Below are 25,464 nucleotides of genomic sequence, written 5' to 3'. Positions count from 1 at the left end.
GTAAACCAAGAGGTTTGTCTCATAATGATGGGACAGGCTTTCTACCTGAACAGGAACACCAAATTTCATTATGCTACATGCATTAAACAGGTAAACTACTACTCAAGGAAAGTTTATGATTTCTCAACTCTTAGATTTTACTCTGAACTGATTTTTCAAGGAGGCACTGAAATTTAAATGCATAATGTGTCTCTGAATCATAAATGGAATGTTAAAAATATGTGAAAAAACCAAACCAACCCAGTCAGTTATCTTCAGCCTTAACAAATGAGCTTCCAACTTAGCTACAGGCATGACTTTCTAAGTTGAATTAATTTTGATAGCTGTTCAACAGTTACTTGGAATTCGTCTTTTATCTTAAAGATGATAGTTTGCTCAATTATTTCAATAGAAAGATTTTTTTAAACAGAGTGAAAATACAAATCAAACCCAAAATGCCTTTAAATGCAATCTGCTCACAGAAAAGCCTTAAAAACAGTGTAATTCTGTTTTTGCGATTCCATATATATGTATCTATCAACATCCACTTAGATTATCTATCTACATGCACAACTGTAACTTTAGGGCATATGGGTTTTATGTATGTTTTACATTAGAATTATAATACATTAAACTCCTAAACTGGAATGATCAATGCATTCAATACTAGCAGCATGGGAGACAGAAGAGAAACATGCTGGTTTAGTTAAATACTTTGCTACTGACAGGCTAATCAACATACACATATATACAACAGCACATTCTGTGTGCTGTTGGACATAGGAGGACAATAACTTCACAGCCTTAACACTTTCAGTTTCAAAAAAGCCTTATAAAACCAGATGTCACATGGGTACATACATTATTAAGCACTTTCAATTTATTTACTTTCATTTTCTATGTTTTCCCCATTCATGTAAGAGAAGAACATATTTTACTGAAAATTTTATAAACAGAAATGAATGTGTCTCCACGTAAGGTCTTAAATCCTGTGAAGATAAAAATCTTGGTTTTAGTTAAGTCATCATGCTATTTCCTTCTTACCTCACTGCATTTTTAAGGTAAATTTTATAAAGTCTCCGTATTTACTCTTTGAACTCTGGATTCTTTTTTTCATCTTCATTTCTAAAAGGAAATCAATAGTTAAACTCTACAATTTAGGACTCTGTTAGTGGATTATTTTTTTCTTTTCCAGTCTCAGGAAAACAGATTAAAATCAGTCACTCCCTCAATTTCTGCTTTTTATGTTTCCCATTGAAGAGAAAGCTCTTACTCCCTAAATTTTATTTTCATAAAGAAGAATAATCTACATCTTTCACAGATTCCATTTTTCAATATTAACTTACCTACATAGCCTGCAGTACATTTAAAATGGCTTAAAATCTATAATACATTGGTATACTGGTATTTGTATATACCTGTACCTCTCTTTTTATGTGTACAGACACATATATATGTCAAGTTTTTAAGACCTTTGCTACACCAGAGAAATATCTTTTGCCCTTGGACTGTCAATCCTTAACTGAGAAGCTGTTTCACTTGCTGGAGGTACCTGGCAAACTCTTTCCATGTCCACAAATCTTAACCACAGGATATATAAAGCCCTTCATCACGGGGCATAACAAACCAAACCAAATCTCATAGTGCAGTTTAAGTTTTCTCTAGTACACACATCTTCTCTTAGTATTCTCCCCTTGGTATTTTCTTCTTGCCTGTTACAGTGTACAGGGTAAATCCAAGAAAGGAAATGTTCAACTACTGCATGTCACATGGCTGTAATTCCCTACAAGTACTTATTGAGTGTATTCCCTCTATATTTCTCACCATATCAGAGAGCAGCCTGTATCTCACACTGATGACTGTTGGATATTTAGATATAACAGAAAATGTAGTATTATGCTGCTGTCATCTTTCAGAGTATGTTAAAAAAATGGAGATCGCTTTACAACAGCTGCAGTACACAGCATTCCGATAGTGGAGTACAGCAACTTCCTATATGAAATGAGAGCTGAGAAGAGCAGATTGTGGCTATACATTGATGCATTGTGCCCATCCCCCCCAGTCTGTCTCAGCAGCTCTATCCTGAAAGCATAAAGCTACTCAAGAACCTCAGTGCTTAGATTTCTACCAGCTACACTATCTCTAACTGAAATAGCAATACTTCACCTGCAAACCCTGAGCCACCACACTGATGTTAATCTCTCGCTTCCTCCTTCCCCTATCAGCAGCTGCATGAACTCTGCATCTTCACTTGATTTGTACCTGCCAACTGTTGAAGACCCCTTTTCAGAAGTACTCCGAAATTGTGAGTCAGCTACCCCATTATACAGACATTAGTCCTTCTGAGACCTCTGGCTTTGCTCTACCAGCAGCTTGCTTAAATAAGCAGCAAACAAAAAAAAAAAACAAACAACCCACGACCAATCCAGCTGCAAAACATAAGGGGCTGACAGATTATACTTGTGTGTAGCTACTCCTCCTTACATTTTATTCTCGGTATTTGGTATCTAGAAAATAGTTAGTCTAACAACTAATTAATTTAGTAACTAACCATGCAGTTGGACACAAAAAAGTAATTTTAAGGAAAAAGATAGTGCTATTTCTGATGTTTTCAATGTCAATCTTTTTTAATCTCAGAATTTCTGTGCTTGTTACCATGGATGCTAAATAGAGCTGAATTTCTTTTTTAAAATAATATGAAAAGTTTTATCACTACTATAAAATTTCACATTATCACAGAGACCTTGAGGACAGGAACCACAAGGTGTTTAGGATGACAACAGTTTATATATAGTCATCATCCTTTTCTGGTGTCCCACAATACTAACAAAAACAAACAATGGCATGGTGGTGGATATGGTGACAGAAAGAAGTTTATAACCTGCAAAAGTAACACTTATGTTGACAGTCAGATGAAGGTTAATCTTTTAATTTTCAGAGCTACTCATACCAGTCAACAGCTTAATTGCACAAGGTTGCATGGTTGAGGGTGCAGTCACCATATAAAAAGTATATTGAGTTTTCATGCAGAAGCACATCTTCATTGCTGAATATTGACTCACTAAAGCAAGTCAGATCCTTCAAACTTTTATTTAAGAGTCTTCTCAGACGCTGAAAATCCATACACTCAAAGGCTCCCACATTTCAAGTATCCTCTATGAGAGGAGATTTTGAAAACCGGGCACTTACTCTGGAGTCTGTCACAGTACCAATCCACAATAGTTTTTATGTTCGATAGAAGACAGGTAATCTCACGGTACACAATGTGTTTCAAATTGGAAGAGATAGTTTCAGGGCCCCAGTGTTTTGTTCATAATGTATCCTTGGAAATGAATGGCACAGCACAGCCCTTCACTCAGTCATCTACTCCATATCAGAATCTAATTTCTTTTTGAATCATGTAACACTTTGCTTCCTCTCAAGGTCTCACTCTGAGCCAGGCAGCTATGCTTTTTTGCCTCTTTCTTCATAGCCACAAAAATTTAATTGTCTCTCTCTGGTCTCCAAAGGCAAGAGAGATTTTCAAACAATGTGGACTCGCTTTGAAAGTAAGATCTCTTAGTCTCTTGGGACTTGACTTCATTTATGAACATCTGAGGAGGCAATACTGGGGCGGAGGTATTAAGATGTCCCTGAAAGGAACGCAACTTTGTTGTGTTTGTACTGTGCTCTCAGTGCCACTCATCCTGTGGATGATGGATGAAGCCTATTCAATGATGATGGAAAGTTAATATACCTGCAATTTAAAAAATAAATAAATGTAAGGAGGCAATATTTATTCCTGTGAGTTAAAATGCTTAGATATGTCCAGATATATCGAAGATTAGCCCAAAAGAGAGAAATAAAGCATTTTTATGAGCAGAGATTTTTCCGTCGGTTTCAAGGCTTCTACTTTACTTCAATTTGGATGATCACTCAAAAGACAGAAGAGATATAAGCTATAACTCTCTCAAAACAAAGGATATGTCCTCATGCAGCAGAACACAGCAACAGAAAAACAAGAGCCAAAGGTGATCTCTCTCTTACACTGCGCTTTCTCTAATATACACAAAGCACAAATACATAATTTAAGAAACACTTCATAGTGAATACTACTTATAAATGTCATGTCCAGCTGGACACTGGTAGCATAAAGATCTCCTTGCCCAAATAGCAAACTATTTACTTTTATTGCTAATGATTTGCCTCCAATTAAAAAAAATACACTGAAATAAAAACTCTTTGGACTTGCCACTTAAGGGATATGAAACAGTGTTCCTGCTCCAGCAGGGGGATTGGACTAGATGATCTTTCGAGGTCCCTTTCAATTCCTAACATTCTGTGATTCTGTGTGTTAAACTGTTTTCTTAAAGTAAACACTCTGTTGTTGAGGCTTCTACATATTTTCTGAGACTCAACTGTTTTTTTTTTTTTTCTCCCTATTCATTAGGGAACTAGGATACAATGGCCTTATTTCAATACTGATTTTTTAATCCTTTTTTTTTTTTTTTAAAGTTACTTCAATGACAGAAAAGTCTTTCAAAAAATGAAGAGCACTCTCCCTCCCACCACATTCCACTTTCTAGTTGATGTCTACTGTCTCCTCACTATCCTTTTTCTCTTGTTCTTTTTCATTACAAAGGTTTTGATCCACATTTTCAGGCTACGCAGCACATACTGACTCATCCGTTTGATGTTACTGTATATAGCACTGTTCATTGCTTTTTATTTTAGAGAGTCTTAAAAATGGCAAGACTAAACTAAAATACAAAAGTCCACAGAAACCTACTTTCAACAGGAAGTGGACAAACATGACCTTTGTTTCTCCACTTGCCCCCAAGCCATATACATGCTTTCTTCAATGTGAGGAAAAAAGAAAAACCTTTTAAATAAAGGAACAAAATAAAAATTCCTATGGCTGATAACCCTGCTCTTGAATTCCTTCTTGCAACCTGTCTCTGCCAGTTCAGTACAAAGCCCTTCCAGATGACAACAACTAAGCAACCAGCAAATTGTGAACTTCATTTTTTTTCTCCATTTTTATTGCATCTTTCCAAGCCAGTGGCTCTAAAATATTTTACACCAGCTCCTCTTCCTGCATACATGTCCTCCCACCACTTCCCACTGTTCCCACCAGACACGAACTGCCAGTCTCCAAGCAGCCCAGTCAGCACTCAAGCTTAAGAGCTCCTCTCTCCCCAAACTCCTTATGCCTTTAACTTCTACAAACGTGCGCTGAGCTCCTTCCTGGCTAGTGCAATCCCTTCCAACCCAACAACCAGGGCCGTGCTTCCCAACTTGCCATCCCTCTCAAAGTTTTGCGTTCCAGAAGACACAGCAACCTTTCATAGTTTCTGTGTGCCCAGAGGTTATAATGAGAGCTACCTCTTCTGCTCCCCGGGCTGCCTTATATCTTTCCTTTTCCTCTCTGTTCTCATGCTTCCGCTCCCCCAGAAGAGGAAAGGGGGGCTCTGCTCAGAGCTCTGAGTCAGTGACTCATGAATCAGCTCTGTGATGCTCACAACAAGAGGATACTGATTTTTTTACTAGGCTTCCAAGCGGCTAGCTTAATGCAAAACAAAGAAAAAGGTCAACGTTAACAGCTTCAACAAGACCGATCAGCCATGTCATCTTGGTTTCAGTTCATAGCCAAGGCTGATTAAAGAGCTTTCATTTACTCTTGTTGCACGCCAATAGATTTGTGCTAAATTCCCTCTTTCCTGCACCAAACCGCACAGTCAAAAGAATAAATAGTCAAGGCTGACAATCTAATAGAAAAGAAACAATTTCTCAAGAAGAGGGAAAAAGAAAATTATTACCAGGCACAGAAACAGTGAGAGACATGCTACAGAAAAAACACCATTGTTTTTTCATTTGTGGTGGTTTTTTGTTGTTGGTGGTGGGTTTTTTGTTGTGTTTTGTTTGTTTGTTTGTTTGTTTTGGTAAGGTGTACAACAAGGTTTGCTAATATATAATTACTTTATCACTGTGTATCCAGCTGTTTGGCTAATATGAGGCATTTTCAGGTATACCAAGAACAACAGTTAAGCAAAGTGATCAATGAGAGAAGTTTGACTTGTTTGACTGGTTCAACATACAAGCAAAGTCAAGTGCTGTCTGTCTTCTGGAAGACAGGTTTGATAAAATAGTAAAAAACTCTGCTCAGGTACTAGGAAAAGAAACACTTAGCATTAGATCACTTTCAAATATTGAAAGAGTCAAGGCTTGAAAATCCTCACAGTTTGGCAAGATAAGTAGGGAAGTCTTGAAGGAGGGATAACCTTCTGGACATGAACCCCCAGTGCTGTCCTTCCTCACACAACATACAGCTGTTGCACCTCTGCTACTGAAATTTCATAAAGCAAAACTAAACTGCATTAGTTGGTTCAGTGGCTGATAAAGAGTGGTTTTAATTCTCCCTCATCTTTCTAAATCCCACTACGTAAGCAACCAAAGAGGCATGCAGGAAAGAAAGAGTCCCACTACCCACAGCTGCCTGAAGCAGAGTACAGCAATGGAGTTCCCCCAAAAGCTTAACAAACAGCCCAGCTGTGTCTTCTCTCGGTATCGTCTTGCCACAACACTGTGAATTATGACTAAAGGTATCTAGTCTTGAGGAATGAAGTATTTGCAAAACACTTTGATATGAGACAATAAAATTGGTGGACCTAGTGATTTCTAACATGGAGAGTTTTGTGGTAAAAACTAAGCCGCAAACTGGGTTAACCTGGTGGGATTCACAAGATGCACACGGTAGCAGGGGAGTACAGGAAACAATATCCCCCAAACCTCTTATGTATCCAGACTAATTTAAAATTCTCATAAAAAATAGATGTGTATTTGTCATAAGTTACTTATCGCAGTGATTTTCTATTCTGAAAAGGAGCATTCTTGGCACAAATAGCTCATTTAAAAACCTAGCAAACAACCTGAATATTTGAAGAGGAAAATGACTCAGCCTGTATACTGTATAAAGATTGTGAAGGGGCAAAAGGAAGCATGAATAACATTTTAGCTAACCTGAGAAGCAGAAAAGATGCTCAGATGCTCCCTGTGATGTTCATGGAAAGAAACAGAAACACTGCTGTGTAGATTATCTTCTGGGGAAAACAAACTGACAAGAATTATTACAGAAGATCACACTGAACATTCAATTAACCTATGGCTGTTGACAAAATATCATAAGTAATCATATATAGTAAAGGGGGAAGGGCAACCTGACACACTTAAAATTTCAAATGTAGAAATAAGCAAGTAAAATCCTTAAAATTTCTCAAGTATTTAGAAATGGCCTACTCTCATTTATTAGATGTGATCTCCATTCAGAGTCAAGATAATTTCCTGCCCACCACAGGGCAAGTTAACTTCCGCTGGTCCACAGCCACTGGAACATACCAAGAATCAATGAATGCACAAGATACAACTGCCCTCAGTACAGCAGAACTAATAAAATAAATGTCATGCTTGCACAGAGTCTTCAATTATATTATCTCTTGACTTATAATTTAAAGGGCGTACATGCAAAGAGAAGCCACAACTCATGCTGTGCAGGAAGTTAATGAAAGCAATAATGAAGTGGCAAATATTGCACAAACCATGTTTCATAAAAAGCTAACTTGTGAGAAAGCTCAGCCAGAGGTTTCCTCTACATCAAAGCAATTTACTCTGGATTGGTTGACACCTTGAATACTTTACTGAAATGCACAGAGGTGACAGACATCCCAGCAGATGACTTCCACAAGGAACATGTTTTCCCAGAGCACTTAAAATGTCATTTTTTAGATTCTGATTTGATTAAAATACATATAATATCGAAGTTAAGAAGCTCAGCTGGAGGCAAAGTATGGAGTGAACAGAGTCTCATCCCAAGAGACAACATCCATAGTCAAGTAAAGACACAGTATGTGTCTTCCACATTATGCCATTTTAGGAAAAACACCACTTCTTGCATATTTTGTGATACCTCAGCTACTTATTGAACATGGAGTACCTACATCCCATGTAGTTTCAACTCTCAGTCCCTCTCACCTCAACACTGCCTATTTCCTAACTTGAGTAGCTCAGTAGGCAGGTCATCATGCATCCTTTTCTGTGCTCCCTGTCTCTCTTTGAATTTTATAGAATGGAAATGTAGCTCAGGACTGCAGGTTCCATGGGGTGGCAAAGAATCTGAAATATAAATATTGAAATATTTCTGTGTTGTAATGTCCAGATCATGTTACAGAACTATCCGATACGGGACACAACACAGAAATATACATTATGTTCCTTATTTTTAAGGCCCAGTACAGTAATCCTTCTTCACTAGCAAGATGACTGAAGATGACTCCCACTCTTGAAAATGGAAGCAACACATTCTGTGAAAAAAAATGGAAATTATTTAAAACAACAAAGATAACTAAAGGTATGTGAGCTGAAACCTAAGTCAGACACCTCAAAACAGCAAGGCATTTTGATTTAGCATCACTGCCTGCCAGACTATTAGTCAGAAAACAAGACCAGTGGGCTAAAAGGAAACCTTAAAGGAGCCACAAAAAAACCCAGCACCACTGGGATAAGAGACAGAGAAACAACTAAAATATTATTCTGCCCTTTTGGAGGGTAAGGCATTGTTTTTACCACTTATATTATACTTAAAAGTTGGGTGGTGATAGATTTCATATGAGCATATACAACTTCAAGTCTTCTCTGTCAAGTATAGATATTATGATATACTTTTTCATTATTATATTAATCTTTGGGATTTGTTTTAGCTGAACTAGTCTAAATCAGCACACAGATGGACATACAGGAGGGGGTTATATTCTTTTGGAATATTTCAAGTATGGTATCAACAAATTTCACATAGTTCTGAATTTATTTATACTGTAAAATCATGGTTTAGAAAGTTACATTGCAGTGGAGTAGATATGTTGTACTTAGGATTTTTAAAATTAAAAGGTTGCCTATCTCATCTGCGAAATTTGTTTCTAACTTAGCGTATATTAGGAATGTGGTACAATTTTTTTTTTTTTTTTTACCTATATGTTAAGAGATCTGTTTCCTCAGAGTAAAGTTTTATTTTATTGGTCTTTTTCCGTCAGACAGCACAGTGTCCAGTTGAATTATTTTGCTTAAATTTGCAGGATAGAGTGAAGTGGGGTAGGGAAGGGGAATCCACCTTAGTAAAGAAAGAAGAAACAGGAATGCAAAATGAAACTGTATATTTCATGTGTGGAAATAAAAAACACTTATCAAGTACCTGCCTGACAGAACTCAGAAGATGACTGTGAATTCAGAAATGAATCAGCTACTGTGGGAATTATTAAGCAACACAATATATTAGCAGCTTGTAACAGGCTTACAGGAGTTCAGATATTTCTTTCCCCAGCAGATGGACAGAACGTGTAGTCTTCCCTTTTTACTCTTATTTACATGTATCATGTTTTCATAGCAAGAAGAAGATTTCCTCTGTATATTCAAATTAAATTCAATGGTTTCTGGAAGTTTTTGAAAAGATTAATGTAACAGCATAAGCACATCCAATTGAAAAAAAAAAAAAAACAAAACAACAAAGCTGTTAAACCTTTTTTTCCTCTTTAAATTGTGAACTTTTTCCATATTTATGCTCAATTACATACCTGTCCTGTTTTTACTGGATATCTAGGTAATGTAAATAAATAAGTCTACAACTTTTTCATCTTAGAGGCTGAAAGGGAAAACCAGATTGTCCCACAAGAATCAGCAAGAACTCCAACAAAATGAAATAAAAAGTTTACCTCTTTTTGCTAACAATCTATAATATATACTGTCAGATCATAGGGAATTTTCCAAGTTGTTTTTTCTTTTTTTCTTAAGGCCTTCTTAAAATGAGGAAGATTATAAAAGCAATTACTATTTCTAAATAAGCTGTACAGCATACCACAGAAGGGATCCAAACTATGGATCATTTCATGGCAACACAAACATCTTTCACTTATTACAAAAACCTCAACCTAGAGACCAGAACATTACTACTCAGTACGAGGAAAGCCAGCAACACGTAACATGCCTATAAAATGTCTGGGATAGGAACAGTTTATTACATTTTTGTTTTGCCTTATCTAGACAAAGAAAAGTCAGATCAGTCTATTTATCTGGGCTGCTACAGCCAGGACGCTGCTGTAGAGCAACATCATACATTGAGCACATGAGCTTCTACAGTGGTAGTGTCACTTCAGTCCTTAAGTACACACATACGCACTTATTTTGTCACGGTCAAGTGGTTATTTAATTTCTCATGCATTTCAAAGAAATTTAACAGGATAAAAGAGACTCCTATAACCAGAGAATTTTGCATCTGTTGGATTTTAAAGGGCAGGTCCAAATACTGGAAGTGTCATATGGAACAGTGATGGCCGGGGTCTATTACAGAAGAAGGAGGGAAAAAAAAAAACAAACAGTCATGCCCTTTCAATTTTGAGGTCTATTCCATGTATTAGGTCCCTTCCCTTAGTTACCAGCTCTGTTATTTTTTCTTTCCTCATTACCAAAATCATAGCCCTGTCTCTGGCATATTTGACAGCCTTGTCTGGTCAATTATCTTCAACAATTCAGTCACCAGCTTAGTGAATATCACCATCAGCTTTCAGTTGCAAATTGAGACTATTTGTCCTCAGCGAGTATCTCCAGGATGCAAAAGCATTTTGACTGAAATAATCAAAGCCTCTCCTCTTTCTAATCTAATGTTATTTAACCTCTTCTTTGAGGTTACTATATTGGAGCTTCACTGACAAAGCACTCTGTCCTAAAAACATAACAGATGTGGTATCTCCTAGATGCTAGGCTAGCTATGTCTTAACATTTTCTCTCATTTTTCAATTTTCCTCATTCCCTCTGTGCCAGGCAGTACAATTTCTGAAGTAACTAATAACTCAAATAGTCTTGCAACTAGTTCTCTTTTTCAGAGATCTTCTTTCACAAACACCCATATCTTAATCAGGTCATTTTCTCTCTCACCTCAGCTTTGTACTTTTCTCAAATGTCATGGGAGGAATGTTCCCATTCCAATTTTTGAAAGTGGCCTTCAGTTTTGTGGCCTCTCTCTTCTTTTTCCCTCCCTCTAATTTCAGGAGCATGTCAGCTAACAGCCATGGACACCCTTTGCAATCAGCAAAGAGGTCCAGACCTGTCCAGAGGGCTACTTGTATTTCATATGCACTGAATCATCATGAGGACTCTCATTTCACACACTCTTTCCACGTAATAGCTGCAGGGGAGCACTGGAACGCAGGAGTTTCAGCTAATAGTCTAAAGAGGTGAATTCAGCCCCTCATCTCTTCTAACATATCCAGCATCTGGAAGTGATTCTCAGTTTACCTCCAACACAGAATTCGGCAGTGACCAAATTCCTGCAGTACAGCAAAATTTATTAACGATCCCATCCACACTTTCAATTTCCTATTGACTGCTGTGAGATCCAATCTGAACATAAGAAACACTTTTTGATGTGGGGTGGTCGAATACTGGCACCCGGTGCTCAGGGAGGTTGTGGAGAGCATTTGTAGAGATATCCAGAACCCAGACACAGTCCTGTGCAACCTGTTCTAGCAGACCCTGCTTGAACAAAGGAGATGAATCTCAGGTGGTCCCTTCCAACCTAAACAATTCTATACCTCACAAAGCAGTCCTTGGTCTAAGACAGGCACATTGGGAAAGAAAGAGAGATGGAGAACACATTTTAAGTTTACCTCTATTTCCTTAAGACAACTTTTTGGATAGAAATTATTACAGTCATTACCAAACTAATATTTCTACTATTTGTGTTTTGTGACGACTGCTCTTTAAAGGAACACAACTTTCATTCAGGCAAATTGGAACTGTATTACTTCCTTTCCTCATTTCTGTCCATCACCCAACATTGCCATCTCCTCAGCTCTTGAATAGTTCAGCTGGGAACACATAACGACAAGAACTCTCTACTCGATGACACATAATTCACATCCCCATCTGTAGAACAAACAGGCTGCTGTGTGAAATAACCTGATGAAATTTAACAAGGGAAAGTGTAGAGTCCTGCATCTGGGCAGGAACAACCCCAGGTTCCAGTATAGGTTGGGAAATTACATATTAGAGAGCAGTATAGGGGAAAGGGACCTGGGGGTCCTGGTGGACAACAGGATGACCATGAGCCAGCACTGTGCCCTTGTGGCCAGGAAGGCCAATGGCATCCTGGGGTGTGTTGCAAGGGGGGTGGTTAGTAGATCGAGAGAGGTCCTCCTTCCCCTCTACTCCACCCTGGTGAGACCACATCTGGAATATTGTGTCCAGTTCTGGGCCCCTCAGTTCAAGAAGGACAGGGAACTGCTGGAGAGGGTCCAGCGTAGGGCAACAAAGATGATTAAAGGAGTGGAGCACCTCCCTTATGAAGAAAGGCTGAAGGAGCTGGGTCTCTTTAGTTTAGAGAAGAGGAGACTGAGGGGTAACCTTATTAATGCCTATAGATATATAAAGGGTGAGTGCTACGAGGATGAAGCCAGGCTCTTCTTGGTGGCAAACAATGATAGGACAAGGGGTAATGGGATCAAGCTGGAACACAAGAGGTTCCACTTAAATTTGAGAAAAAACTACTTCTCAGTGAGGATGACAGAGCACTGGAACAGGCTGCCCAGGGAGGTTGTGGAGTCTCCTTCTCTGGAGACATTCAAAACCCACCTGGACATGTTCCTGTGCGACCTCACCTAGGCATTCCTGCTCCAGCAGGGGGATTGGACTGGATGATCTTTTGAGGTCCCTTCCAATCCCAAACATACTGTGATACTGTGTGAAATCAACCTGGTTATATACACCTAAGTATATAAAAGAGAGGTGGGACATAGGCCTGATGCACTGCTCCACAACTTCTGCACTATTTAACTACCAGCACATCATCCCCTTTCACATCTGTAGACTGTGCGTGGTCACAGTTTGGAGGACAGTATTTGCCAAAATCATTCCCAACAGGCAACCTGGACACAGTTACGATGTCTTGGAGGAAGAGAGCTTTGGCACAGAGGTGAGCTTGGTGCCAGTGTCAGAGCACATAACCTGCTACTGCACAGACAGCCCCTGGGTTCCACAGGCAGCGCAGCCCACCCCGTAATGAAGCAGTGGGAAGCCTGAACACGTGCTTCTATCAAACAGAAGAGCTGAAGGACTCGGGTCTTCCAGCAGGAGGGTACTGAGAAGAACATAAACACAAATTATTGCCACATTCGCTGCAAATTCTGTGCCAGATCTCTGTTTCAGCAACAGCAAAAGGCAGCAGAGGGTATGTTGACTGGGACCTTCACAGAGGAGTGTCAAGTATCAGACTCATTTTCTCTTTTCAGGAAATATAATATAAAAGGTAGAGATTATACGCTGATGTAAGATGAGAGCTGCTTTTTAGCTGCCTTCAGTTCATTTTTTAATCAGTGAGGATAGCAATAATTAATTATGCTCCTTGTTTGAAAGACTTTATGCAGATAATCTGCTTATTATTTGCATTTAGAAGTGTTATTAGGATAAATGGAACCCAACTGCCCTGGAAATCTGATTTTTGTCAGTTTTGGAGATCACTACTCATTAAGAGGCACACTTTGAAAATGTACCACACTATTTTAAGAGGTCAAATACATTCTTTTCCATTCTCTCACTGCTTCCTGACGTGGTATTTTTCAGCTTGTATTTTCATCTTCTGTAAAACAAGAATGAAGACACTTTGGGATTGGACAAGCTCAAATTATAATTATGAACTTTCAAAACACACTAAATACTGAAAAAGCAGATCATTTGGGTTCAACTTTGGAAAATATTATAATTACTGTTTTTTCACTGTTTTAATGAACTAGACTATTAGATAAAGTATGAAATAACAAATGTCATTAAATTCTACCCCTGTACAAATTATGAAATGAAGACATCTCTTAACTAATCAAACTCGATCTGGATAAAATCAATTTGTCCTCATCTGTCCTACAGAATTAATAAACATTCAGGCCTAGGAGAAGGAAAAAAACTCTCATTTCATTAATGGAATGGTGTTGATGACAGATGTGCTATTGCTAAGAGAAATTTCTTTGTACATTCTTCACTGAATAGAGCAACTTAGTGCTTCTCTTTGGGTAAGTCTGGTTTGTTTTAAAGAAACTATATTTTTCAATTTGTCACATTCCTATTGACTCATTTAAGGCTTCACAGATCCTGGATTGTGAACTCTCCAGAGTATTTATTCAGTACCTCTAAAGCAAGTTTTAATCTTGAGGACTGAGGCCTAAAACAACCAAAGTTATAAAACTTAACAAACAAACCAAAATCTATTACTGCCACATTAAATATGTCTAGAAATTAAGACTATCACTGGTACAGTAATGGTTAAATGCTGAAATGTGACACTAAATGAGTCAACTTAAAAGCTGTGAAACATACCTCACACCATAATAAACAAACAGGCAAGAAGTCAGCCCTTTGTGGTTTCAGTAATATTAATCTGAAGGAAACCAACACAGAAGTCACTTCGAACATTGCAAAAAGTTTCAATAATTAAAAGACCTCTTGCACCTTAGATAAGAAATAACCAGTTTTTCAATATAGTAGATCAGGACACACTGGATCTAGGTCTGATGCAACTTTTTGGTTCTATTTTGTTATCTTGTCCTGACATAACTCCCACTGAAAGAAACATTATGCAGAATTTTCTAATGCAAACTTTGCCACAGGTATAGAGGAAGAGAAGGGTGTCTAGGGAACATGCACTCAGTCAAAGATACCCTGCCATTTTCACCCTCTACAAATTTACATGTAACCCACAGACAGAGGAGACTTTCTCCTTCTAGTTTGTGGCTATTTTAGTTCCCAACATGAGAGACACTTTCCAACCTACCACGCCGCAAGAAAACCTTTCTCCCTTTTCAGAAGCAGAAAGTGTTAATAACAGCATTTATTGCTAATTTTCAGAACTCATTTTCTTTGCTTCTGAAGCACCAGTAATATACACAGATGTAAACAAGTAATTACACTCTTAAAAAAAACCAATCAAATTATGCCATGTTACTTTCCTTAAATCATGAAATATGGATGTTTATCTCCCAGTAAAAATCTAAGTTTCTCTATCTTAGGAATAAACTATTCATCTATAACCATAATTAATGCCATTTCACAGACATCCCTGCAGTTTTCCCACAGACAACCACCTGGCACTTTGGCAGTCAGCACTGAGGTTGTAACACTGAACTTCATGACTTCTTCACAGCCATTTGTCACCATGTGGCCAAATAAGCAGCCTTTATCATTGCAACCAACATCTTTAAGAAATAGTAACAAAACTACAGTTAACTCCACAAGGCCCTCACTACATCAGAAGAAAAATACATTCACTCCTCAGTGGTCGTATTTCTTGACTATGAGAAGATGTTCTTTTTAAAGAAAATTGTTTAAGCAACTAAGAAATTTGATTACCTTCTGTCAAAGGAAAAGAGTGCACTGCTAGCAACTAAAATCAAGAAAAGTGCCCCTAAGTTAGTTTACATTACATTCTGAAATAGTTTTTTTAGGTAATAAGCAATAGATGAAAATCAGTTCTTTGCATTTTGTGCATTTCTAAGTACAGACGATTCCTTAAATCATGCCTTTTACATACAGCATTTCAAACTACTTAGTGGTATGTTTACCTTCAGACAGGAAGTATTTAAAAAAAATAAAAAGAAATTCACGATTACATGATTGAAATGCTATTTTATAAACAATATATGTTACAAAACAGCTTTAAAAAACAATCTGTTGAAGTGTATCCTTCAGTAATCAAGGTTTTGCCACAAACTTCATAAAAATAGAATCTCATCTATTACCTTTCGCTTAGCAGTTGCTTTTACTTCCTCACAAAGAAATATATGGTATAAGTAATGAATGGCATGTAAAAATATTACTGCCTGCTACCTTTTGAAAAGGCCTCATTGCCTTTTGTGTTTGATGTCCTCTGAATAAGTCTAAAGCCGTTTCAAACTTGAAAGACCTAAAGCATAAACCACCAATTTTCTAAAGAACTTGTGTATTCTTGGACAACCTGGATTAAAAGACCAAGTAGGGAAGAAAAAAATGTGTCTGCAAATCTAGTTATCAAGTACCATCTAGGACACTGGAAAAACACTAGCTATCTTACTTTCCTTTATACTTTTTCAAAACTAAGATGAAGTATTCTGAACACTAGAACAGATTTTTGAACAGATCGTTGTAAACAGGTCAAGTAAAAAGGCTCAGATTAAACATTCAATAGTTCTGAAAGAGGAAAACTGCAAGAAATATCTTAGATGTCACCGAAGGTATGAGGTCTATTCAAAACGTTCGTACTGAAAGACAGAAGGATAATGTAAGGTCTCTTAAAAGTACAGACACTTTTCTAAGGAACTTGATTCTCTTAATACTTCATGACAAGTGGTTTGGTTTGATAGACCCTGTACAGAACACTGCATTCTACAGACAGCATAACAAGGGTCAGTATTTCTGTATCTCATGGTTTTGTTAAGCATGTGCTTCTGTTATACATAGTTCTCTAAGCATTGCTTAATCTTAACCCATCTGAACATACATTGAAATATTACTGAGCAGTCCACACAAACTGGCAGTTAAACCCAAGTCTTAAATCAAGAAAAACACTTGCCATTAAACTCTGTTATTCTAGAGCTGCTTATTTACTTGTCTAAAACAGCTTAAATAATGAAATTTGGCATTCATTGCTCCTAACTTCATGAGCAACTTCTACAATTGCTGTGCCAGAAAATTGCAAATTGAACTGACATGTTTACTATGTTTCTGAAGTTTTGGAAGGCAGAAGCTGCAAAGAATCAAAAGCTTTACGTTCTATGCAAAGCACATATTGAGAAAGAGATTTCAATAATCCAGTGCTCTCGAAATACAAACCCACCAATAAGCAGAAACAACTAACTATGCCAACCATAAAAAATAATCATATGGAGTAAAGTACCATACTTTCAGCCCATACCATCAAGGCTAAAAAGCCAAGAACACAAAAACCAAAGGCTAATCCAACTAGAAGGTAAGGAAGGAGCAGTTCATGATTGTGTATTTGAAACACGAGCAGATATTTCTACCATAATAATACTGATACTATATAATAATAATGATACTATAAAGTGAAGTTATATTTCTAGAGCACTAGAGGATTTTTGTTTGTTTGCTAGCACTATATGAATTTAAAATAGTGTTACCTATAAACCAAGTACTTTTTAAAATAGGGGAGATCAGCGCAGGGAGACACACAAATTTCTAAAACATAAAAAAATCAAACATGGAAAAGCACTAGTGGTATACAAAGAAACAGAATACACCCTGGTAAGGCTGCTTATATAATCTCAACTTTTCCTTGTGACCTTTTAAACAAACTACAGACTAAGAATGGAGTTTTCCATCTACTGATCCATAACAGAAGACAGAATGCTAGCAGAAGCAGTGCATATTTTCTCATTCTGTCTGCATTAGAAAAAAAAAGAGGTTAAGCAATATACATATTTTAATATATATATTTAGCCATAAAGTATTTTAAGTCTTACATCATCTTAAAATGAAGCAAAAGTTACTAAGCAAGAAAACACACACCTGATATACCCTGAGACTCCGTCTTTAGATCACAGTACCACAATCTGTTCACTGGATCACACCCTTCTCGGATAGACAGCAGGACATATCGACCATCGTCTGATACCTGTAAGAAGTTACAGGAAAATCAAGGACAATTCATCCTCTGAAAACAAACAAACAAACAAACAAACAAAAAAAATCCAACTTGACAAGTTAGTCCCTAAACCCCTAGCAAAAAATAAATTGATGCCACAGTTAGTAGAGTGAACAGATGTGCATGGAATATTGAGAACTCACCAAGAACTCACACTTATTGCTTACATCAACAAGTAACATACGTACAGTCTGCTGACATTTCAGGAGATGAAAACCAAACAGCTGTTTCTTCTCACAGTTAATAAAAAAATTTTAAAAAATTAAAAAAAAAAAAAAAAAAAAAAGGAAGTTTATGATTTTTAACAGTATTCCAGCTAAATAAGGTGTCTAAATGAGTCAGGGTGGATATCTGCTCCATCATGGACCTCCATGGGCTGCAGGATGACAACCTGCTTCACTGTGGTCTTTTCTGTGGGCTGCTGTTGAACGAACATTATAAGCTACAACCACATTATAAATTTTCCAGTGAAGCTTCTTTGTTTGCCTTTGCACATGCACATACCCACAGGATAAAATTTCCAAAATGATCTCTACTGGTACATAGCCATCAATGAATCCTTCTTTCTACTCGGGCTTTGAAAATATAGTCTTTTTCCTGGCAAAACTTTTGAAAGTGCAAGCCCATCAAGGAAAGGCAGGAAGTAACAGGAAGTCATCAACTTAAAAGTTTCCCTCTCCTGGCTGAGCTGTTCTGAGCATATTCCAAAATCAGCAGATTTAGATGTTTTACTAACAGCTGAGACAGAAGGCTGTTTCCTATCCACATTCTTATATGACAATATCTAATGGAAATTTAGACCTCTAGTCACAAAGTATGACTCTGAGTTCTGGAAACTTTCCATTTGGCCCTAAACTCAGCATCAAAAAAATTCTTATTCATATATTGTGATTACTTCTCAAATTTTCTTTGGTTAACATTCATAACATTAGTTGTACAAAATATTTGTAGAATTAGTTATGTGAAATAAATTTCAGAAGAATTTGGTCCTAACTATACTGCTACTCAAACAGATCCACAGTTTTGAACACACAATGAGGTAACTTCGTAGAATGGAGAGTAAAACCTCAGCATCTGAAAACTAACAAACAAACCCCAACAACCAAAGATCCCTCAAAAAACAACAAATACAAAAAACCAACCCAAATGAGTGTTTGCAAGTCATATTTTTTACCATTTTGCCATCAACTAACCATACCACTAAAAGAAGTCCAAACAGCTGAAAGGTCACAAGGCAAATAGAAAAGAACACCTAAGATTCCTACTAGAACATAAAAAACAACCAACACCCCCCACCTCCCCCCAATAGAATAAAATTATATGAAACAGCTAGGATAGCTTTAATATGGCAACCTGCAAAATTGAGACATTTTGCCTTCTCCTTCCAAGATAGGAGTATATCCAGAAATGGAAACCAAAATTAGGTTATCTTTTTTCAAAGAAGCATCTTCAGTGTTTTTAGACAAACATTAACTGCAGGTGTCAGTTTTAATTAAACTTGTGACTGCAATATGCTGCTTAAACAACTGTTCATACTTGTAAAAACACCAAGTTGCTTTCTCTTCCTCACCAACTCATAAAACATGTTAAGTAATTGCAAGTGGTATACACAACTATAAATTTCAGTTAAAACTCGAGAGTATGACACACAGAATTCTTTCAGTCATAGTCATAACCCACACAAATTTGTTCTTTGATGCTGTGAGTTAATGGTTAACAGAAGACTGCTCGCTTTACCCAAGAAAACTTATTTACAAATTTCTGATAATGTTGTTGCAACGGCAATTCAGAACCTCTGCTGACAGCAAATCTGAGCACATCTAATGAGTTTTTACTTCCACATTCCCAGCTGGACTACTGAAGAGTTGATACAGGTTTATGTTTAATTTGAAGTAGGAATTCCCAAAGCATATTGCTGGTGGGATGCCAATTAGGTCTGTCTCTATCACGAAAGCTATTCTTAGACCAGTGAGTTCTATAACCCAAAGGAATGTGACAGAAACAGGACAAGACACTGCTGACTGCAGCATGCTAAAATGTTTACTACTATACTGCAAATTTAGACATCGACATTGCAAAGTTACAGTTTGATGAGCAAATACTGGCAGTGGTACAAGTGGTCTCCACCTCCATCTCTCCCTACTGCTATGGTTGCTTGTATCCATGCAAGTTCATGCCCCTAACCATACCAACACAACCATTTACGATTTGTGTGGTAAACTAGAATGGAGCAGCTGATCCAGCTGAAAAAATAGCACATTATTAAAAAAAAAAAAAAAAGAAAAAAAGAAGAATCCAGGAAAAAAAAAAATCAGAACAAAGACAATGACAGGAGGGGGGGGAAATTAAAATAAAAAATTAAAATAAATAATAATAATTTAAAAATACAGAAAAAAAAATAGAAAGCCCCCCTGACAGATGAGTATCTCAGTCAGTTCACTGTGCAGTTGCACAAATGGCTGAGCTAACACACTGCCCCAAGCAGATGGAAACATGAATAATACGGACAGAGATTATTTAGGGCAGCTCAGATGGCAGCACTGACCAATGTGTAATCACAGCCTGAATACCACTGACTCTTGTATACTGCCAACAGATAAGAGTCTGGGTCTCAGAATGGCAAAAGCAAACAGGATTCCCCAGCTATCATTCAGGTTATTACGCTGCTAATTCATCTTCATGAGCAGGACTGCAATCCTTGCTCTTGGCCCACAAACTTCTGAACTAAAATTTCATACCAGCATTTCACTCAAATCTTAGAATACATTTGTAGTTCAGCATAAGGGGGACAGCTGTAATGTCAGAACTGACAGCTTGGATCAGAAGTAAATTCTCCTGGTTTCCGACATTCAAGCTGAAAAGGAAACATCTCAAGAATTTCTGAGATCTGAAATGCTAGTTGGTGCACATTTCTCTCATTAATGTAACTTCTATCATTTCAAACAACACCCACTGGCAAAAGGTAAGGAGGTTATAAAGCAATTGAACATCTTAAAATGACATTTAGGTCCTGTCAAAACAGGGCAGAAAAAATCCTGTAGCCTTTTAACTGGAGCTTTTAAAAACCTTCAGCATAGCCATGATTCTATCAGCATAACACAGCAGTAGTAAAGGAAAGATTATTTCTAAAAGCTGATGTGGGTAGTTTCACTGCCGCCATTCAGTCACTTGGCAATTTTGAATTTATTAGATCTGTTATTTCTGAAATATTTGCTGTGACCATCTTGACACCATACAAACATACAGAAGTATCATTATGATAGCTGTGCTCACAAGTACTATTCTATTTAGTCTTTCAAGGATCAAACCCTTTGAAGTAAAATCTTTACAGAGAAGTTTTTGGTTACAGTGGAGTACTTTTGTATTTTATTAGCAATTTTGTTTCAATGTTAGGTGTTCTCTCCATTTTGATGAAAAGTAACCACTGCTTAGAAAAACAGTAACAGATACAGTGGTTTACTTGTAACTTCAAGAAATGAATTGATATCAAAAGAAGAAACATCATTTAAAGCCTAATTTGTAAAATGAGTTTTCCAACTAAAGTTTTTTCTTTCATTACAAAACATAGTTCATTCATAGACATGCCATATAAGGAACCCCAAAGGGTTCTATGTTCTGCATTTATAACAGCAGCAACCATCTATGAGGATCCACAGCAAAAGTGAAGTTAAATACTTTGTCTACTAGCAGCACATTTCAGACCAAAAATTCATACATAATTAAATAAAAAGAATGAACAGGAGAAGGCCGTTGGGTTTTCAGACTTCCTGGCTTTGTGTATTACTCCTCAACTAAAACGTCAATAGAAGAGACATTAAAGTGCTTTGCTTTCAAGTAAAGTGCATGACAGCAACTTCAGTGAATATTAATGCCAGTTCTTTGAATACTCCCTGGGAAGTCACCACTGCAAGATTCAGGATAAGGAAGAGTTCTCTATTTTTAGTTCACAAATATGGGCTTTTTGAGGGTATGGTATTATATTAAGGCAGCTATACACACACACATAATTCTTTTTTAAGCTAACCAATTAAAAGTTTTACCACCTTTGCCCTTTTTACTATCAAGTTGGAAAAACACTAATCACTGTATAATTTCTTTCTGCATAACAATATATTTAAAAAATTAAATAAGTAAAATTCAGTTATTAGATAATATTCCTCTATTCAGGAAAAGATAAACTGACTTCTCCCTTACCTGCAGATATTAACGCTATAATCTGACAGTAATCTACAACCTGATCTGCCTCTGATTATTTTACAAACTACTACTCTTCATAGAGCCATGTCCCTTGCATATGGAACAAGGCAACTGTCATTGCTATCTAATGCATTTCCAATGAAACAGAGCAAATGAATTGCATAAAAAAAAAAAAAATAAATAAAGGTCACAAAATCACAGACAGAATCAAAACTTTCAAATAGAGCCAAATGGTCAAATTAGTAATCGGACTCCATGTACCCAGTCATGGGAAAAAAAAAATCAAACCATCCAGAGAAGGCAAGATGGATCACAATAAAGATGCAACCATGCGATGCATGGCATTAATTAACCAGCAATTAAAAACTCATAGCATTTTAAAATGCCTACAACTTTCAATATATGCTATGAATATAACAGTTAAAACCACCCAGAGTGACTGACTGCATTATGTATCAATATTTTAAAGCTTCATATCAGATGAGTAAAGCAAAATACTGAAGATAAAAACCACAAAATTTCTACAGAGAAGTAAAAATTTCTATAGAAACTGCCACAATATTTGGTCAGTAAAAGATGAAAGCAATTAACTATGCTGTCTGAACAGCCTCAAGTATTCTAACATCATAAATTTCATAAGGTAAAATGATCTTGAAGGTTTTGGTTTGGTGTTTTTGTTTGGTTTTGTTTTGTTTTGGGGGCTTGGGGGACAGGGCTGTAATGAAAAACACATAAAGCTGTGTTCTGACATTATCTCTGCAGTGGTGCTAGAAAGTCACTGAAGCTTGCATATAGCTCCTATCACATTTTATGTTCTGCTTTGAGAGAATGAGGACTGGGGCAAGAACTCCTTTTCACTAAGCGACCTGTTGGGACTGTCTGCACAATCCAAGGCCCCTGAAGCTGGTACTCTAACACTGCAAATGCTTTGCTTTGTTTTCTATTTGCATCCTACTGGTTTAATCAACTACACTTCAAAGACCTAATGATGTCTGATCATAGAACTGCATAATTTCAGGATTAGATCCAAAAGAAACCACTTACTACATTCTGAGGAACAGGCCTGACATACTCTGTGCAGGACACAGACTGATTATAAGTAAACAACATGCTGATGTGCTTCTCCATCCATTCCCCAGGTTAGAAAATTTGCTTTGGGCATTAATTCAATTTCCATATTCCAGGCAGGTTTTTATTCTTGGATTTCAGATACAATGTGCTGGTATGAAGAGCAGTTCTATTTTGACCATACTCTTCTGAGCCTCTGCTAAGCCTGGGGTTGAAGAACACTTCCCAAAGCCAGAGAACTGGGGCTTTGACCCTCGATCATTGTGCTTATAACAGGACACAAGGCAGCCTTGTTCAGAAGAGCACAGCAATATGTACATACATATTTACATGCATTCTCTTTCTTAAATCTAGCACAGAGTAAAATCAGTAGCCTTATGAAGCAACAGACAAACACCACACATTATTTTTCTTGTGGCTTTCAGCTTGCTTTTGAGTGCAATGAAAGCACCAAAGCATCAGGAACTTGGCTATGTAAGAGGTTGCCATCTACCACAGCCCCATGTGCAGCCAAGAAAATTGCCTGTTTGTTTCTTAATGGTAAAATTCTCCAGACCCATTACCAGGGCTGAAAAAAAAAAATATTCATAGCAGGCTTCTATTCCAAATTCAGCCTTGACAAAGACAGTGCAAGTCTTCAGAAAAACTCCCACAACACCATTTAGTCCAGCAGCGAGCCTCACTTGAGCAAACTAACAATGTTTTGAGCCCTTCCCCTTCGTGCTGCTCACTCTTGCCCTGTGGATGTTGCACTTAATGCTCCTGCAGTGAAAACACACTGTAGCAAGAACACATCTGGCACAGCTTACTCTGTGCTCTGAATTTCATTTGCAAGATCATCTTCCTGGTTGAGAACCACTGATGTTAACTCACAGCACTAAACATTAAAAAAAAAAAGTCAGTTCAGGGACTGTGCACTGTGTTTGTCAGACACCAACATGAAAACCTGTACTTGTTTTACTGCTGGCAGAATTGGGATGGGAGGGTTCCCCCCCCACCCCCTGCTTTCTCTTCTGTTTACTTTCCTGCCAGTACCATAGGGACTTTAAACATTGCCAACTGTGAAAGGCTCTTATATAACTTATTGTTTAACTTTGAGAATAACAGTCTGGCTCTGAAAGAGAGATAGGCTCTGTGAGTCTGGAGAGGAAGCAAGAACATGCCACTTAGAGAAGGATGGGAAGCTCCTCTTTCTGAGAGTAGCAATGACATTGCCAAGGTTTTAAAACAAAAAAATCTTCAAACCAGTCTGCCCTCTACTGGAAAGTTATTCAAATAAACTCCAATCCTGCTCTTCCCAACTCCCTCACCACCCTAGAATCTGTACCAGAAATACATATGCTTTTTCTAGACTAATCAAAAGATTCGATAACCTCTTTTTCAAACTTATATATCTGGCTAACAATAAACATATTTTTCTTCCTCACAAGCAATCCGTTTAAGTGAGGAGTTGGAAATGCATCTGTATTTCTATGGCAACAACATTTTCAGCACCACAGATTTTGTTTAAATGAAGCATACTTGGGGCTGGTGTTGAATGTGTAATGAAGAAAAAAACCCTCAAGCTATTTTCTTGCATGTTGTCTTGTAAATGTATTAAGCTGACAAAATTTTACACAAGCCTTTTTTCATCCTAATCAGTAACGTAGTTTCTTCTCTCCATTGAAAATACACACCATGCTGACTCCCTGCAGTGCACCTGAGATTACTCTTTTTTTTTTTTTAAGTATTATGGCAACATTATCACTTTTGCAGGCTCTGAAGATCTCCTTGCCAGGTGCTTTTCAACTGCAAGTAAGGTATTAATCTCCTTTGACCCAAAGGTTATGAAACCTGCAAATTCTGCTCTAAATCCAAGTATGGAAGTTCGAGTTCTGCTCCCACTATAGAGAAAGGTTTGGTAGTTGAGACTAGACCATCCAAACCATAATCCAGTTGTCGTTTCTGGAGCTTGTCTAAAACACAAGAAAACCCAAATGTCTTTACCTATTTGGCCCAGCAAGGCCCTGTAAAATAAAAACATTTGTTTAGTAATCTGGCAGGAATGCGTGAAAACAGACTTTCATAAAATGTTGAGCTGTGCAAAGCTGTATTTTAAAATCTGTGGCAGTATATTAGTGCCAAGTAAGAATATTCAGGACAGTGTCAATAATCCACATAATTAATTATTTCCCTATTACTTTGTGGTCTTATATTTTCTCAAACACATACTTCCAGAAAAGTTGACCAGAAAACTTGTTTGAATGGCCTGAAAAGATTTGACAGATTGCACAAGGATGAAACCACATTTTGCAATTGCTTTTTTTTTTTATTGCAGAATATTTCCTGACCATTAAAGACTATTTTTAATTAGTATTAGAATGACAGAACCACATTTTACAGGTGGAGTTCACAGTACAACCCCAGAATGTCAACTGTTTTAAAGTACTTTCACTTAGATAAACTCATGATTATTTACCAATGTGGATCACTGTTTTACCACTCCTTTCTAAAATATCATTTCTTCTTAAATACCA

At 37.2% G+C, this 25,464-nt stretch overlaps 1 protein-coding gene across 1 annotated transcript in view; it reads right to left on the bottom strand.

Moving 5' to 3' along the window:
* PREP (prolyl endopeptidase) overlaps positions 1-25,464 on the bottom strand; it is a 104,716-nt gene that overhangs the window by 60,275 nt on the left and 18,977 nt on the right. Inside the window, exon 7 of the mRNA XM_082047852.1 lies at positions 17,548-17,653. Within this exon, the coding sequence (XP_081903978.1) occupies positions 17,548-17,653 (106 nt within the window). The remainder of the gene's footprint in view (positions 1-17,547; positions 17,654-25,464) is intronic.

This window comes from Streptopelia decaocto (genome assembly GCF_964273445.1).
Source record: "Streptopelia decaocto genome assembly, chromosome: 3".
NCBI classification, from domain to species: Eukaryota; Metazoa; Chordata; class Aves; order Columbiformes; family Columbidae; genus Streptopelia; species Streptopelia decaocto.
Note: the sequence above shows the minus strand (reverse complement) of the source record. Positions and strands in the feature narration are given on the sequence as shown.